This window comes from Rhipicephalus sanguineus, chromosome 7 (genome assembly GCF_013339695.2).
Source record: "Rhipicephalus sanguineus isolate Rsan-2018 chromosome 7, BIME_Rsan_1.4, whole genome shotgun sequence".
NCBI lineage: Eukaryota > Metazoa > Arthropoda > Arachnida > Ixodida > Ixodidae > Rhipicephalus > Rhipicephalus sanguineus.
This window is the reverse complement of record NC_051182.1, coordinates 97,991,500-98,009,859: the sequence shown is the minus strand read 5'-3', so window position 1 is coordinate 98,009,859 and position 18,360 is coordinate 97,991,500. Positions and strand designations below refer to the sequence as shown.

Here is an 18,360-nt window from a genome sequence, read left to right as displayed (position 1 = left end):
CGACACTAAGGTTCTGTGTAGGAACTACATACAGAAAGCTTCTGTACATGCGAACACAGGTACATGCATAGAAATATGCAATGTAGTGGATAGAAAGTGCCTTCCATTGTAGCTCAATTGGTAGAGCATCGGAAGCGTAATTTGAAGGTTGTGGGTTTGGATCCCACTGACAAAAAGCGTGATTTTTCATTCCCTTTAATTTGTTTCCATTTACGTCCTCATACTGCACTTTCTGCTAAAAGCAACAATTATTGTCTCCTATGCTTTCCTTGGCCTAATTGTCTGTTGGATTCAATAGATTCAATAGGCCCCAACGTGAGCATTAACCAAAGTGTAATTTGTTGTTGCTGACATAAGCTCTTTGAAGGGACACTCCAGCGCTCTTCAAACGCAATAACAAGTGTGATTCCGATATGTAGGCACTGCTCTTGTAGCTCGCGTGTATGTTGTATGTAGGGTAAGAAACGAGACGAGCACACAGGACACAGCTGGCAGAACAGAGAAGGAAACGGGACGATGAGCACACAGGACACATCTGGCAGAACAGAGAAGGAAACGGGACGATGAGCACACAGGACACATCTGGCAGAACAGAAAAGGAAATGGGACAATGAGCACACAGGACACAGCTGGCAGAACAGAGAAGGAAACGGGACGATGAGCACAGAGGAAAGAGCTGGCAGAACAAAGCAAGAAATGGGACGATGAGCACACAGCTGGCAGAACAGAGAAGGAAATGGGACGATGAGCACAGAGGAAAGAGCTGGCAGAACAGAGCAAGAAATGGGACGATGAGCACACAGCTGGCAGAACAGAGAAGGAAACGGGACGATGAGCACACAGGACACAGCTGGCAGAACAGAGAAGGAAACGGGACGATGAGCACACAGGACACATCTGGCAGAACAGAGAAGGAAATGGGACAATGAGCACACAGGACACAGCTGGCAGAACAGAGAAGGAAACGGGACGATGAACACAGAGGAAAGAGCTGGCAGAACAAAGCAAGAAATGGGACGATGAGCACACAGCTGGCAGAACAGAGAAGGAAATGGGACGATGAGCACAGAGGAAAGAGCTGGCAGAACAGAGCAAGAAATGGGACGATGAGCACACAGCTGGCAGAACAGAGAAGGAAATGGGACGATGAGCACAGAGGAAAGAGCTGGCAGAACAAAGCAAGAAACGGGACGATGAGCACACAGCTGGCAGAACAGAGAAGGAAATGGGACGATGAGCACAGAGGAAAGAGCTGGCAGAACAGAGCAAGAAATGGGACGATGAGCACACAGCTGGCAGAACAGAGCAAGAAATGGGACGATGAGGGCTCAGCTGGCAGAACAGAGAAGGAAACGGGACGATGAGCACACAGGACACACCTGGCAGAACAGAGAAGGAAACGGGACGATGAGCACACAGGACACATCTGGCAGAACAGAGAAGGAAATGGGACAATGAGCACACAGGACACAGCTGGCAGAACAGAGAAGGAAACGGGACGATGAGCACCGAGGAAAGAGCTGGCAGAACAAAGCAAGAAATGGGACGATGAGCACACAGCTGGCAGAACAGAGAAGGAAATGGGACGATGAGCACAGAGGAAAGAGCTGGCAGAACAGAGCAAGAAATGGGACGATGAGCACACAGCTGGCAGAACAGAGAAGGAAACGGGACAATGAGCACACAAGACACAGGTGGCAGAACAGAGAAGGAAACGGGACGATGAGCACACAGGACACAGCTGGCAGAACAGAGCAAGAAATGGGACGATGAGCACACAGGACACAGCTGGCAGAACAGAGAAGGAAACGGGACGATGAGCACACAGGACACAGCTGGCAGAACAGAGAAAGAAACGGGACGATGAGCACACAGGACACAGCTGGCAGAACAGAGCAAGAAATGGGACGATGAGCACACAGGACACAGCTGGCAGAACAGAGAAAGAAACGGGACGATGAGCACACAGGACACAGCTGGCAGAACAGAGAAAGAAACGGGACGATGAGCACACAGGACACAGCTGGCAGAACAGAGCAAGAAATGGGACGATGAGCACACAGGACACAGCTGGCAGAACAGAGAAGGAAACGGGACGATGAGCACACAGCACACAGCTGGCAGAACAGAGAAAGAAACGGGACGATGAGCACACAAGACACAGCTGGCAGAACAGAGCAAGAAATGGGACGATGAGCACACAGGACACAGCTGGCAGAACAGAGAAAGAAACGGGACGATGAGCACACAGGACACAGCTGGCAGAACAGAGAAAGAAACGGGACGATGAGCACACAGCACACAGCTGGCAGAACAGAGCAAGAAATGGGACGATGAGCACACAGGACACAGCTGGCAGAACAGAGAAGGAAACGGGACGATGAGCACACAGGACACAGCTGGCAGAACAGAGAAAGAAACGGGACGATGAGCACACAGGACACAGCTGGCAGAACAGAGAAGGAAACGGGACGATGAGCACACGGGACACAGCTGGCAGAACAGAGCAAGAAATGGGACGATGAGCACACAGGACACAGCTGGCAGAACAGAGAAAGAAACGGGACGATGAGCACACGGGACACAGCTGGCAGAACAGAGAAAGAAACGGGACGATGAGCACACAGGACACAGCTGGCAGAACAGAGAAGGAAACGGGACGATGAGCACACAGGACACAGCTGGCAGAACAGAGCAAGAAATGGGACGATGAGCGCACAGCTGGCAGAACAGAGAAGGAAACGGGACAATGAGCACAGAGGACACAGCTAGCAGAACTAAGCAGGAAACGGGACGATGAGCACACAGCTGGCAGAACAGAGTAGGAAACAGGTTGATCACACAGCTGGCAGAACAGAGCACGAAATTGGACGATGAACACATAGCACACAGCTCGCAGAACAGAGCAGGATACAGGATGATGAGCACACAGCTGGCAGAACAGTGCAGGAAACGGGACGATGAGCACACAGGACACAGCTGGCAGAACAGAGAAGGAAACGGGACGATGAGCACACAGGGACACAGCTGGCAGAACAGAGAAAGAAACGGGACGATGAGCACACAGGACACAGCTGGCAGAACAGAGCAAGAAATGGGACGATGAGCACACAGGACACAGCTGGCAGAACAGAGAAAGAAACGGGACGATGAGCACACAGGACACAGCTGGCAGAACAGAGAAAGAAACGGGACGATGAGCACACAGGACACAGCTGGCAGAACAGAGCAAGAAATGGGACGATGAGCACACAGGACACAGCTGGCAGAACAGAGAAGGAAACGGGACGATGAGCACACAGCACACAGCTGGCAGAACAGAGAAAGAAACGGGACGATGAGCACACAAGACACAGCTGGCAGAACAGAGCAAGAAATGGGACGATGAGCACACAGGACACAGCTGGCAGAACAGAGAAAGAAACGGGACGATGAGCACACAGGACACAGCTGGCAGAACAGAGAAAGAAACGGGACGATGAGCACACAGCACACAGCTGGCAGAACAGAGCAAGAAATGGGACGATGAGCACACAGGACACAGCTGGCAGAACAGAGAAGGAAACGGGACGATGAGCACACAGGACACAGCTGGCAGAACAGAGAAAGAAACGGGACGATGAGCACACAGGACACAGCTGGCAGAACAGAGAAGGAAACGGGACGATGAGCACACGGGACACAGCTGGCAGAACAGAGCAAGAAATGGGACGATGAGCACACAGGACACAGCTGGCAGAACAGAGAAAGAAACGGGACGATGAGCACACGGGACACAGCTGGCAGAACAGAGAAAGAAACGGGACGATGAGCACACAGGACACAGCTGGCAGAACAGAGAAGGAAACGGGACGATGAGCACACAGGACACAGCTGGCAGAACAGAGCAAGAAATGGGACGATGAGCGCACAGCTGGCAGAACAGAGAAGGAAACGGGACAATGAGCACAGAGGACACAGCTAGCAGAACTAAGCAGGAAACGGGACGATGAGCACACAGCTGGCAGAACAGAGTAGGAAACAGGTTGATCACACAGCTGGCAGAACAGAGCACGAAATTGGACGATGAACACATAGCACACAGCTCGCAGAACAGAGCAGGATACAGGATGATGAGCACACAGCTGGCAGAACAGTGCAGGAAACGGGACGATGAGCACACAGGACACAGCTGGCAGAACAGAGAAGGAAACGGGACGATGAGCACACAGGACACAGCTGGCAGAACAGAGCAAGAAATGGGACGATGAGCGCACAGCTGGCAGAACAGAGAAGGAAACGGGACAATGAGCACAGAGGACACAGCTAGCAGAACTAAGCAGGAAACGGGACGATGAGCACACAGCTGGCAGAACAGAGTAGGAAACAGGTTGATCACACAGCTGGCAGAACAGAGCACGAAATTGGACGATGAACACATAGCACACAGCTCGCAGAACAGAGCAGGATACAGGATGATGAGCACACAGCTGGCAGAACAGTGCAGGAAACGGGACGATGAGCACACAGGACACAGCTGGCAGAACAGAGAAGGAAACGGGACGATGAGCACACAGGACACAGCTGGCAGAACAGAGAAAGAAACGGGACGATGAGCACACAGGACACAGCTGGCAGAACAGAGCAAGAAATGGGACGATGAGCACACAGGACACAGCTGGCAGAACAGAGAAAGAAACGGGACGATGAGCACACAGGACACAGCTGGCAGAACAGAGAAAGAAACGGGACGATGAGCACACAGGACACAGCTGGCAGAACAGAGCAAGAAATGGGACGATGAGCACACAGGACACAGCTGGCAGAACAGAGAAGGAAACGGGACGATGAGCACACAGCACACAGCTGGCAGAACAGAGAAAGAAACGGGACGATGAGCACACAAGACACAGCTGGCAGAACAGAGCAAGAAATGGGACGATGAGCACACAGGACACAGCTGGCAGAACAGAGAAAGAAACGGGACGATGAGCACACAGGACACAGCTGGCAGAACAGAGAAAGAAACGGGACGATGAGCACACAGCACACAGCTGGCAGAACAGAGCAAGAAATGGGACGATGAGCACACAGGACACAGCTGGCAGAACAGAGAAGGAACGGGACGATGAGCACACAGGACACAGCTGGCAGAACAGAGAAAGAAACGGGACGATGAGCACACAGGACACAGCTGGCAGAACAGAGAAGGAAACGGGACGATGAGCACACGGGACACAGCTGGCAGAACAGAGCAAGAAATGGGACGATGAGCACACAGGACACAGCTGGCAGAACAGAGAAAGAAACGGGACGATGAGCACACGGGACACAGCTGGCAGAACAGAGAAAGAAACGGGACGATGAGCACACAGGACACAGCTGGCAGAACAGAGAAGGAAACGGGACGATGAGCACACAGGACACAGCTGGCAGAACAGAGCAAGAAATGGGACGATGAGCGCACAGCTGGCAGAACAGAGAAGGAAACGGGACAATGAGCACAGAGGACACAGCTAGCAGAACTAAGCAGGAAACGGGACGATGAGCACACAGCTGGCAGAACAGAGTAGGAAACAGGTTGATCACACAGCTGGCAGAACAGAGCACGAAATTGGACGATGAACACATAGCACACAGCTCGCAGAACAGAGCAGGATACAGGATGATGAGCACACAGCTGGCAGAACAGTGCAGGAAACGGGACGATGAGCACACAGTGCACAGCTGGCAGAACAATGCAGGCAACGGGACGATGAGCACTCAGGACACAGCGCTGTGTCCTGTGTGCTCATCGCCCCGTTTCCTGCACTTTTCTGCCACAATAGGAGATTTTCCTAATTCAGCGCCACCTGTCGGCAGCAACGAGAAGCATTTCTCAGCCGCCATTAGTAGGTCGCGCGCCGTCAGAGCATGCAGTCAGAGTACACACGCGCGCGCTTCAGATTGAACGCTCGCGTGCGATCCTGTTTGCGCAAATAGTTGCCGTTTTCGATAGAACGGGATCAGCGCAATGCCAGCCCATTGCTGTGCACCGCAGTGCACGCAAAGAGGATTTCGAGACGAGGATGGGTCGAAGGTAAGCAGAAGCGCGCTTGCCCGCGGCTTTGTTTGCAATCGGTGCGCGGCTGATGCCTACCTTTTCTTGCAGGTCTCGTTTTTTTTCTTTTCCGAAGGATACGGACTGGAGGAAAAGGTGGATTATAGCTATTAAGCGTGACGAAGGCCCTTTCTTCACCGTGACGAAGTTCACAAAAGTTTGTTCAAGGCATTTTACTGAAGCAAACTACTTGCCAAACGTCGCCGGAAACCGTCGTTTCTTGAAGCAAGACGCCGTGCCCAGCATCTTCGCGTTTAGTGCTCCGAGGCCTCCACCAAGAAAAAAGCCAAGAAATCGAGAACCACTTAACCTCGTCAGCGCTACAGTGCCTTCCGAAGGCGGGCGATCGACTACCGCGGATGTGAGCGCGTAGACATCTGCTCTCCTACATCGGTGACGAGCAGCATCGATGGCGTGGTGTGTGGTTGTGCGTGCTCGCTAAAGATTTCCGACCTCACCGAACAACTCGACGTAATGACGGCGCGTGTCCGTGCGTTAGAGTCGGAAGTAAAGAAAAAAGCCGAAGAAGTGGAGCTCACTAAAAGTTCGTTGTACAAAGCAGAGCGAGCGCTCGACATTGCAGCACAAGAGCGTAGCCAGCTGGAGAAGCGCGTGAGCCGAAAGTTTTCCGTTGAGTGCTTTCGGGATAGCCCTGTGTACGGAGACGTTTTGATCGAGGCGGTTTGGACGTAGCTTCCCACAGCAAACTTGTGACTTCGTTCATCGTAGTGCTTCGCTAATCTTTTTGAGGCGCTGTAGGCTTCCACTTTTTCTTCCGTAAGAGTCTCCGGAATAACTGCGAGACTTTTGGACCACGACATCACCACCAAAACAGTAAGCGAGACGCTGTAGTGTGGGCTCTCCGACACTGCCCATGCAACTGCCTGAAATGACGCCCTACTAATGGCGGACGGCAAAAAAATCAGTGTGGCCAGACTGAATTAGGAAAATCTCCTATATCAGTACAGAATATTGTTTTTAGGAAGCAAGAAGCAGCGGTAGCATTTTGTGGGACTTACTTCCCTCTGTAATGCTGCAGTGCCCTGAGGGTAAATATGAGTGAGATGAAATGAAGTTGGTGATTGCCACTCGATCCATCGCTGGTTCTTCAGGGTTCGTAGCGGTCGTGGAAACCCTTGAAAACCCTGGAATTTTCAAATAGCATTTTCAAGGCTTTTGTACACAAGTACACATTTGTGGAGCCAATTTTTAGCAGTTGCATTTTGGATTGTTCTGTGCGAATAATCGAGCACATATTATAGTTGTCTGATTCGCTATGACAATCTAAAATTTGAAAGTAATTAAATAGAACAAATTGACATATTCTACCACATGTAACCCGCCTTAAATATGGTTTTACTGCAACACGGGACTGGTGTGCCGGGAAACCACCTTGTCAGGGAAAATCCATCCCAGCACGAAGCCACACTTCTGCACTTCAGTCATTCTTTTATTGGCATCTTATATTGCCTAAGTATGAGAGATTTTAAAACTTCAAGTATTTTTCCACATATAGTTCGCATCCGACTACAATTCAAGTCCCACTACTATTTGAATTCACTTCAAAATTATTCTATACTAGTTGCCATTCTGTTTGAGCCTAGAAAGTCATGTTTGCACGAGCCTACTTTTGATCAGAGCGTTAACGAGGATTTCATTTTGTGGCAGTGGAGAGGGAAGGGTGCCCGAACCCTCTGCAGATGTGTGTGTGCATATATCATCTGGTGAATGCGTTCATCGCCTAGTTGGTACTTGCTATGTGACATACTAATTTCCCTTAAAATGACACAAAGTAAGTTGGAAGTGCTGCCCTTGTTGTCATGTTTGTGTTTTTTCCCGCGTTTTTGTGTTATATTAGCAGCGATTATGTCATCTGTATTTATATAAAGTTAAAAAATTCTCAGGCTGGCAATGTTCATTTTGTATGTGTGTTACGTGCACACGTGCTCACGCAATACATCCATATTGTGAGGTGAATCAGTTGAAGCAAACTAGCAGAAGAATACTGAAACCTGCGGAAAACAGTGTAATGCCATAAAACCTGCACTGAACAAAATATGAGTGAAGAAAGGAACTGTGAAACGTCCTTTAGTTAGCTATTGTGAAAAAGTGCCTGCTTTGGCTTGTGTGCAGTGAGGGATGTGCTTCATGCTGTAAAAGCTGGTGTTTCCTTTTTCTGTGATCTCAACAAGTGTTGTTTCATGTCCTTGAAAATTCTTTGTTAGGTGCTTGAAAGTCCTTAAAAATCCTTGAATATTTTTCTTCAAAGTTGCTATGAACCCTGTTCATTGTCTCAGAGCAGCTTTGTCTGGCGCCAGTGTCTTGCAGTTACTACAAGTGAAACACAGAAAAGAAATTGGTGGGACAAGTGCCATTCTTCAACCGAAACGTTATTTGAAATGAAATGTGAAGAAAAATCCATGCGGAATATCCTTTCAGAGTCGCTAAGTCATACTTAAAGATTGACTTTTACCTCGGGACACCCCATGGTTGCTGCCTTCACCAAAACTTTGTTTTGGTGAAGGCCACAAACTCAAGTTGTTTCTTGCGCCGATGATGTCAAGATGCATTAGCATCTCGCCCGGCAAACCAACCTTCTCGTGTCTTATTTGTCTTGTGCCATGATCATTTAGTTCGATCATAGTGGTCATGCTATATTGTTTAGCTTATGAACAAGAAAGGAACTGTGGCAGAAAGTGTGTAGGTGAGTTTTAGTGCGAAAGATTATCAGTAGGGGTGTGCGAATATTCGAAATTTCGAATATTTTTCGAGTAGTGTTTGCTATTCGATTCGATTCGCACTGAAATTTTACTATTTGAACTATTCGAACTTCCCAAAGACAAATGCAGTCAACGTCCGGTTGAAAGTGACCCCTTCAGATTTTCAATATGCTTCACCTCATTACACTCTCGTATTGCGGCAAAGCTGCCTTTCAAGCTCTGTTACGGTCAAACTTAGCCAAAAGACAAAGTCCGGTTGGTAATGGTCCCTAGATTTTCAATATGCTTCACCTCATCACACCCCCGTATTGCGGCAAAGCTGCCTTTCAAGGTCCGTTACGGTCGAACTTAGCCAAGAGACAGTCAACGTCCGTTTGGAAGTGGTCCCTAGATTTTCAATATGCTTCACCTCATCACACCCCCGTATTGCGGCAAAGCTGCCTTTCAAGCTCCGCTACGGTCGCAAATGTATTAACTCAAGAAAACGCTGCTTCCAACATGGAGATGAAAGATGTGACAGAGTTGGGGGCTCAATTAATGATGTTTTGGACCTGAAATTTGGGCAGGAAGTCCGAAAAATCGGACGCCGAAGCTTTTTAGCATCCAAAATTTCTGATGTTCTTATATATCGACGTCTACGAGGCAGATTTGGAACTCCGGACTTGAAGGGAGCACACCCTTGTCCGCCACATCAGTTGGACTTCCACAGCAGTTGAAAGAGGAGGAGAGGCTGAGGAAATGGCATCTCTGCCTATCACGTGTAAAGTGTTGTCGGCAACATTTTGGTTGCACCAAATCATGTACATAAATACAATTCGGCCTCTACATTGCCTCACTCTTGATAAGAAAGACAACTATGAAATATGACCCCACCAGCGCTTCATCAACCTAGCGAAAAGAAACACTTTCATGTTGCGATCTCACAAGAACATACTTAAGGATTCTCTGCAACTTTTTCTGTAATTTCACTTCGAATTATTCGAAAAATGTTTGAGAAATATTCGAAAATTATTCGAAATTATTCGATTCGATTTGCACTCAATCTTTATTATTCGAATTCGCTTCGCACCCAAAATTTTTCTATTCGCACAGCTGTAATTATCAGTTAAAAAAGAAAATGTTCCATGGGCATCGTTTTTCTGTAAAAGGGGGCATTGTCGTGAAAGGTTTCTGCATCATTGTTAATCCGGTGTCCAACTTTCTTGCAGGACTCTGTGGGAGAAGTTTGTCTTGACTTGTGCTCAGCACGGCAGCCTCTACCACATGAGCTGGGAGGACATCAAGTATCAGCTGGAAGGCTTTGAGCTACAAAAAGAGTATGGCCTGAACCCCCACGCCAAGTGTTTTTGGCCGAAACATCCCTTTCTGCACAGAAATTCAGTGGCTGATCCACAGCCACCCGCACAGCCGGCAGCAGCACCAGGATTCAATGGGCCTCCGGGCTCGACATATCCGTTGAGGCACGTGCCGGCATCCCAACCTAACTACTACTTGCCAGCGATAGACCGTCGTCTATTCAACGTGCAGCCTCCCAGAGCGCCAGCCAACTTTCCTCCACCCTTACTGCAGTATAGCCAAGTCGGGCCCAGCTGGTGGCAGGTCCCGCCATCAGTGCAACGCTCTCTGAACCAGCAGCATGTCCCCAGGATGTATGGCCTGCAGCAGGTGCAGGCACAACCGCAGAGGCAGCAGCAGTACCAGCAAGGCTGGCAGCCGTACCCCCAGCATACACCGGAACGTCCGGTGGCCCAATACCAGCACTTCCCTCCTGCGCCACCTCGGTCGGCTGGTCAGCCACCGCACCACGGGCAGTCGGTAAATTGGTTGCTGCCATTTACTTCTCACAGACCGCCAGCGCACGTTCCGCAGCAGCAGCTGCCCCCTGAAGTTCCATCTAGGCAGCCGCAAACAGAACCAAAGCTGTTTGCCCAGCCAAACGTGCAGCCGAAAGTAGTGCATATTCAAGCGAGTGGCTACGGACAGAACCACGTCCAAATGGAACAGCCACACAAGCAGTTGTACAGACAGCCGCTCGGGTTTAACTCCGACCCGAGTCCCTCCGCAAGTGACGCCAGTCGAGCTCCTGGAGCCCCGGCTGCAGCGAGGGCTGCGGGTGACAGTCTAGATGCAAGCTTCCGTAACATGCTGCTTAACAACGACGACGACAACGATGTTGGTTGGGAGTCTGTTGGAGCGAACAAGCCAGTTACAAATGGAACTGTATCCGAAACAAGGTTGCTACGGAAAAAGAAGGCGGTCGCACCCCGTTTCGCTGCACTGCAGCATTCGGGTCGGTCGACCAGTCAACCTTCCAGCCAGCCGGAAAGGCCGTCGAAGGTGCCTCTGAACGGAGCGGTTGCGGGGGAAAGCTCTGCCAGCACCAGAACTGTTACGCAAGCTCCGCAGCTGTCGCAGCCGGCTTGGCCTGAGGTCCGCAAATTCAACTCTGGCACCCAAAACGGTGCAGTGCAGGTCAAGCCCAAAGTGTTCAAAAATTCCACGTGGTCCGGAGGACAGAATCGTGTGGCACAATCTCAGGAGCCAAAGCAGAAGGCGAGGCCGACGGTTGCTTACGTCGCTGCCGTGACTGAGCCCGTGACGTGGGATAATAGGACTTTCGACGAGGCGCGGCGCTCAACGGAGCGCGCCGCATCTTCCTCACCTGCAGCCATTAACAACATTAATTTTGGCCTGGATCTGTACAAAGCCCTCACCAGTGACGATGAGTCCGTCAAGGATCGCCCCAAGGACGCTACGAAGCTGACTGATGCCCTTAGGGTGGGGTTTGCGCAGGCTGGGTATGCACAGGCCGCTGCCGAGCCGACGACAGCAGCGGAGCAGACGACAGCGGGGTCCAAGTTTGGTCCCATTGGAAGCAGGCCACCCGACAAGCCGAAGTTGTCGTACAGTGACGCTTTGCGTAACGGCCACACGAATGGCTTTGTTGCACAGAACGCCAAAAAACATTGAAAATGGAGCAGTGCTTGCACGTGTGCCCAATAAACTGGGGTTGGCGGCTGTGCAGTTTTTGTGCGTCTGCTGGCCAGACGTGGAAGATAGCATGCTGGGTTATTTTTCACGACCAGGAAGTCCTCGCAATTCTGTGGAACATCGTAAATGTGAATAATATTTTAATTTTTCTCGAGCGGTGTGCAAGAATACTCCGATGCGTGCATTCTTTTTTTTTTTTCTTGAGACACCAGCAGCCCTTGTTTTTAAGTAAATTTGAGGTGCTGCTGTATAAACCAGTTTCCTTGGGCAGTGCCACTTTGCACGTGGATGCTAAAAGCGTCCACGTCATGTGTTTTATTTTAAAGTATTGCGTAGTACAAGTTCCTTCCTCACTCTTCATGCAGTGGCACTGCTTGAATGTACTTTCGATTGTTTTGCGAAAGACTATTTCACTGGTTCGTTTTTCTCGATTGTGTGTCCCCGTGTGCCAAGCGTGACCATTGATGCGCGCCAGCTCGGGGCACAAATGTCCAATCTTCGAAGGAATTCATCATTAGCGGAACAGAGCACCTGGTTGCCATACTCATCTGTGGGTGTGTGCATCGCACCAATGCGCTCATGGCCTCGCGATCACACGCAAAAGAATCTGGCAGAGATGGCAGAGCTGGGTGGCTTTATCTCGTCCATCCTCGGAATGCCGACGACTTGCCGTTGCTGATCTCTCACAGCATTTCTGTCTTTCTAATGTTAAAGTTTTAGTGCCGCTTACGGTGTTTTTCCTCTTTTTAGTTCATCTCGTGCTCTACCTTAGCTGCAGCGCTTCGAGGAAAAAAAGAGTGTCTGCAGTTGTCCGTAAATTGCAGTTCATGAGAACTTTTGCAATGGCCAATAGTGCTTCGTGATCTGTGATAGGCGAGGCGTAAACAGCTCTGCACATTTGCTTTGCTCTTCTAGAGTTTCGTTTTAAGCCGTCAGCTGTACCATGAGGTTGGAGGTGCTCGGCTTGAAATGCGTGCACATTTTAAATTCCTACTATTGTCGTTGCGGCGTAGACAAGCAGACCATACCGAGCTCGCGTTACTCCAGTTTATTTCCTGGACTTGATAATAAAAAGAGTGTGATTGAGATAATTGCTGGGGATGCCAGTGCCCTTATTAATGTTCACTCTTGCTTGTTTTACCTTAAACGTATTGTTGAGCGGCAATTTTTTTTTTGCCTTTGGTTCTCCTCCTTTTAACTTCAAGGTCCATTCTAGGGGTCATTGCCCCGATAGTAGAGCTGACCATCCCATCTTGAATTGCGCGCATTACACAAGACTACCAACAATGTCCTCAGCGAAGGTTTATAGAGCCATCCAGAAGCATTTTCTGTGTGTGATTGTTTTTCTATTGTGATTTGTGTGGAACCTCCCGAAGAACATTGGACGATAGTCAACATGGCCTTGTTGATCCTTTGTCTGTTTCAACGTTCCAAGACGAGTGGTGGCGATCACCTTGTCTTGGAGCTGCCTAAATCTCAAATCTGATACACCATTGTGTCCTCTCGCACTGCATTGTTTGGTGGTACTCTAGAAACATCTTGTGTTGTGTCAAGCGTAGTGTGACGTGGGGTTTAAGTTACCGGGATTTTAGCGGTTCGCTCGAAGCTGTTGTTGGATGTAGAGGTACTGTCGATGTTTTCGAGACGTCTTTGGATCGTTTAATTTGACTACGTCCGGGTTAATGTGAAAAGCTGGTTTAATTTTTCGTTACTTGCCGACGCAAGTTGCGTCATAATTGGTGGCAAGGTAGAGACGTGTTGTGTGTCCCCACTTAAGATGTCACCTTTACAACATCCGTCACTGTATTCGTCGGAAGGCCTGGCAGTTTGTGTTTTTCTCTTAAATGACGTGACCCTTTCCCTTCCCTCTATATTTTTGATGCGCACTTGTGAATGTTATTTTGAATCTGAGATTTGCATGTGCACATCGTGTGACCTGCACATTGGGACACCTAATTGAGGTTTTTGACATTGTGTGGCCACCCACACGAGGTGGCCGAGTGTGCTTCTTCTGGAATTGATGCCTAGTGGGAACATTTCGACATCATTGTTGATGACTTGCTTGTGACTGTTGCGAAACGAATCATTTCTTTTCCGTCTGCTTGATCGAGAGAGTACAACTTGCGAGATTTGGACGTGTCCGTAACCTTCTTGGTGCGCAGAGGTTCATCCGCAACAAAGTACAATTTTGTCGCAAAATGTCTGCATATCCAGGAGGGTACTATTTTTTTAATCGCTAGTCCAGCTACTTTTGTGATTCTGCCACTTCTTTAGAAGGAATTGAACGGTCTTGCTGCTGTTGATTATGAACTGAAATGCATCATGCCTTTCAAAGACATGTCATTGTTTTCTTTTTTTTTTTTGTCTTGGCCGGCAAAATTGCATTTCGCTAGGCTTTGCTGAGTTGATGACAAGAAGAACATGCGGTCGTTAACGATGCTGATACAGCAACTTCCTCTCTAAGGCTTTTGACGGTCATAGCGTTTACATGGTCATTAAAAATGCTTGTTTGATTAGAGTGGAAGTGTAGTGGTTGTGTAATGTCTGCATTGCAAGAAAAGGAAAAAGTAGTGGATTCAAAGCTGCCTTTTGAACTGCTACCAGCCATTGTGAAACTTGAATCGCAAATTAGTTTTTGATTTTCTCTCAGAAGAGCTCCAAGATACAAGCACATTCAAAGCGGGCTAGGTGCAGACTAAATATTACCACGTCTTGTGCAAAATGTAATATAATGGGAGCAGAGGACTCTGAAAACAAAAGGAATGGCACATTTCATAGCCATGTTTGCAAAATTAAAAAAAAAAACTGTTTTGTAGTAATGTCTAATGTACAAGCCACGTGCTGCAGTGTGACTACATGGGCATGCTACGTATGTACAAGCAATAGAATCGTCATGTTGTTCTGGGCATTGTCTCCCCTTGTGCCGTGCTAAGGGCCTACTGACAGGGTTGTGATGCATGGCTAGTAGAAGAGCAGTTGCAAAACTGTGGTTAAAATGTGTATGTATATGTACTGCATATCTTTGCAGCAAATCGCTCGACGGCCCATTTTTTGGTGGAGGGCATCGGTGAAGTGGATCAGCAGATTGACAGGGTAGAGTCTATCGGTACCTCAGCAGCTAGGGGTCACATGACCTGAGCAGAAGTCACATATGAAGTCATTAAGAAAGTGGCACGTTGCTATCAGCCCTGTCTGTGTCAGTAGCGACTCTGGCAAAATAGTAAGATCCACGAAGTGGCACGGCATAGGTAACTGGCCCCACAATGGCATGGGCCAACCACTGACCCTGGAAAAGTAGCGATACTTGTGCAACGGCCAGGCAGAACCTTGCCTTTCGTTCAAATTGCACGGTGGTGGTGCGACGTCATATGTGGCATTTCTGCCCATGTCACGTGACTTCAAACTGTTGCAAGTGCAATTAGACTCTCCCGATTAATACAGGCCGATACGATTTGTTCATTTCATTTCTGCAAGAGTGTGCTGTAATGGTCTGGTTGTCACATTATTAGAACAGAATCGAACAGCGCTTCCAACAGGACAAAGTGAAAACGATGGACATGATGCTAACTACTGCTGTACGTTGCAATTTAGCTGAAATATGTAGGAAGCAGGTTCTACACAGATGACAGCACATGCAAATTGCTTCGCTTAGCTTGCGTTGCTCTTTATTATGCACTTTTCGCTAATTGGCTGACAGTTTTTCGGTTTTTTTTTAACGATGACTGAGAATTGAGCCCTTGAGCATGAGTTTGCCTCCTTAACTGTGTAATGCCCAAACAGAGAGTTTCACATCAACAACATCTGAAACATCCTGTTCACATTACGCTATCGCGTTCCACTCTTATTCGAAGTTTACACATCCTTCAAGCTTTTTTTTTTAGTCTTATTTGCACATGAAAAAAACACCAAAATGCGAGTTGTAACTTTAATATTACAATTGCACACTAATTGGTTTGCTGAGCTATCTACAAATGAAACCTCTCTCCAGCTTGTCAAAAGGGCGACTTCACAGGCTGTACTTGCGTTTCAAATGTATAAACCTGAATTAGTAGGTATTGCAACAACACAGCACATATGATACATTGTTACACGGTTGAATTGTCATTTATACATCACCCTATATAATATGCTTTCAAACACGCTCCAACTAGGCAAGAACTGGTTGTCCTCATACATCACTCTGTTTGGCCAATCTAACAGGGCCTGCATGTAAACCATACTGAGGGCATGCGACTACTTTTGTTTCTTTAAAGCAGTGTTTGTTAGTCAGCACCATGTCTGTTCTCGCTTCGTCCTGTATGAAGCACTGTTCGATACTGTTCATGTAAGGAGCAATAGAGGGATTGGCGTCAAGTGGTAAGCCGAGGCAGTCTGCCACTATTCTGCAAGATAGCGGTGGATGGGTGACAACAGTGGCAATGGCGTAATGGTTGTAGGGTATGGGATTGGGTATGATTCTGTTCATTTAATAAATCAAAGAGTGGCCGGCCTCAAGTGAATTTTGCTGTTTTGTCACTCTGCTTGTAGTGGTTCACGGTGACAGTGGTGGCTGTGGTGACTATAGCTCGATAGCTGTGAAAGATTGGACCGAATGTGAAGCCGAGGCATTTTTGTGATACGGAATCGTTCGCCACGTGGGTGGGCCTTTTGCCGTTGTCGGCGCTAAATTAATCTTTTTTTTTAAAGTGCACTGCAGTTCTTTGTGTGCATTTCTTTTTTTCTCAGTTCTACATGCGCTGATGTTCTCTGTAAGAGGTGATATTTGAACCATACTGTCCCCTTTTGCTGCACACAACTCGACGAGTGTTCGGTTCAGTTCTAGGGCCAAACAACGAAACGTTCCTTTCCTTCGACTGCGTCCTCACCTTACGTGAGGCCTCATTACAGCCAAGTACCGACGGAGGAAGCAAGCGTACTCTGAAAGCTCCCTTCACCCGTCCTCGCGGGAGGAATGGTTGCCGCGCTCCTGCGTTCGAGATTATAGAACATAAGCTTTGCTCACAAGCGTTTATTCTGTAAGAAAAAGTTGGGTCACCACATCACTTCCAAATTGAAGTGTTAATATAGAGACGCGTGTACGCTTTCTTCCAACTGCGATTACTAAATGTGAAAAGCCACCGTAGTCGAGCGCAAAACGTGGTGCGTTCTAGCAACACTGAAATGCCCGCCTCTTCAAACGCTGTCAGCCTAAACGCGCTTCACCGTGCACGCACGCTCGCGTCTCCCCGCAGAGGTGGGGTGGGAGGGTTGCCTCGGAAACAAGCATCACGTGGGCTAGCTCATCACGTGGGCTAGCTGTGAGGTGAAGCGCTCGTTCAGGGCCAGGAGCGGACCTAAGGACGCACGAAGGTAGCCCCAAAGCAACCTTAAGCTGAGGAAGCGCCAAGGAAGCCTTCACCGAGGGCTCCTCAGTGAGGAAGCTTTCAGAGTGACATAAGGCGGCCTCACCAAAATGAAGGCTTCCTTACTGAGGAAAGGAACGTTTCGTTGTTTGGCCCCTAGAGTCCCATTTGTGCATGCTGATGATCTCCCATAAACATGGCCACCTTTCAAGTTGCTGTCACACACAATCATACTGAATTTCATGTTTTTTGATATGGTCTTTGTTAAAGATTGGTATGGATTTGATTCCTGGAATAATAAAAGGAGAAAGAAAATTGTACTTTTTCACCAAAAGAAAAAAATTTGCTGTGACATGGTGCATCCTTTTCTTGCGTTTCGTCACACGTGACGAATCGCGTGACTGATCTCACACCGAGCTTCTGTTACACTCGTGCCAAGGATGTAAGTAGGTACAATAGTCCTCAGCTGAGTGACTGGCGACTACAGATGGAAGAAGTTGCACATATTTTCACACTTCGTTTTTGCGTCTCGCATAACATTAGTGAGTGGGAAAGGCAGAACATAGGAGCTGTGTTTTTTTTTGCCAAGGTTGTTTTAAGGACAGTGTTGTTTTCAAAAGGTGAAGGTGATTGTGCAGTGGAGGTAGAGCTTGTCAAGTGCTTTGCAATGTGCTTTGCTTAACTGCTTGAGTCCAGGCTCAGAATTACGCAATTAGTATTCTTTTTGTTTTTGCACTCGATCAGTTGCGAGAGTAGAGCTGTGCGTATATTATCAGCACTATTGTCGGATCTTGAGTGATGAATAAGATTGGAATCTTAACTGGACGGAAGGATGCGTTGCAGTTTACCTTTGCTTTCTTAATTTTGCTTTCTTTAATTTAATGAGAGCTTCATACACTCACTGCAGTCACTGAACTAGCGTTCGTGTTCGGCTGTTGAGCTTGAGACCATGTGCTTACAAAAGGGCCACTGTGACTGCAATAAAGGGACCCTTACCAGGTGAAATTGCAAATTTTGATTAAGGTATGAACCGTGTAGTGTTTTTCCAAAAGAGCTTTTCAAATTGGTTCGTTATTAGACCTGTTGGAAGAGGTTGAACCGTTTGTTATCGTGCCTCACTATAAAGCTATCTCTCTCTCCCTTTGCCTTGATTAGCATTCACACATCTGCACGTTTATGTTGCTTGCTTACGTCCATCTTCATTTTATGCTTTACATTCAACAGGAAC

The 18,360-nt window shown here is 48.2% G+C and overlaps 1 protein-coding gene across 1 annotated transcript in view; it reads left to right on the top strand.

Annotated features, from left to right (window-relative positions):
- The window catches only part of LOC119399636 (probable helicase with zinc finger domain), a 96,398-nt gene extending 79,788 nt beyond the window's left edge, over positions 1 to 16,610 (top strand). Inside the window, exon 20 of the mRNA XM_037666445.2 lies at positions 10,008 to 16,610. Within this exon, the coding sequence (XP_037522373.1) occupies positions 10,008 to 11,769 (1,762 nt within the window). The 3' untranslated portion in view covers positions 11,770 to 16,610. The remainder of the gene's footprint in view (positions 1 to 10,007) is intronic.
- The last annotated feature ends 1,750 nt before the right edge of the window (positions 16,611 to 18,360 follow it).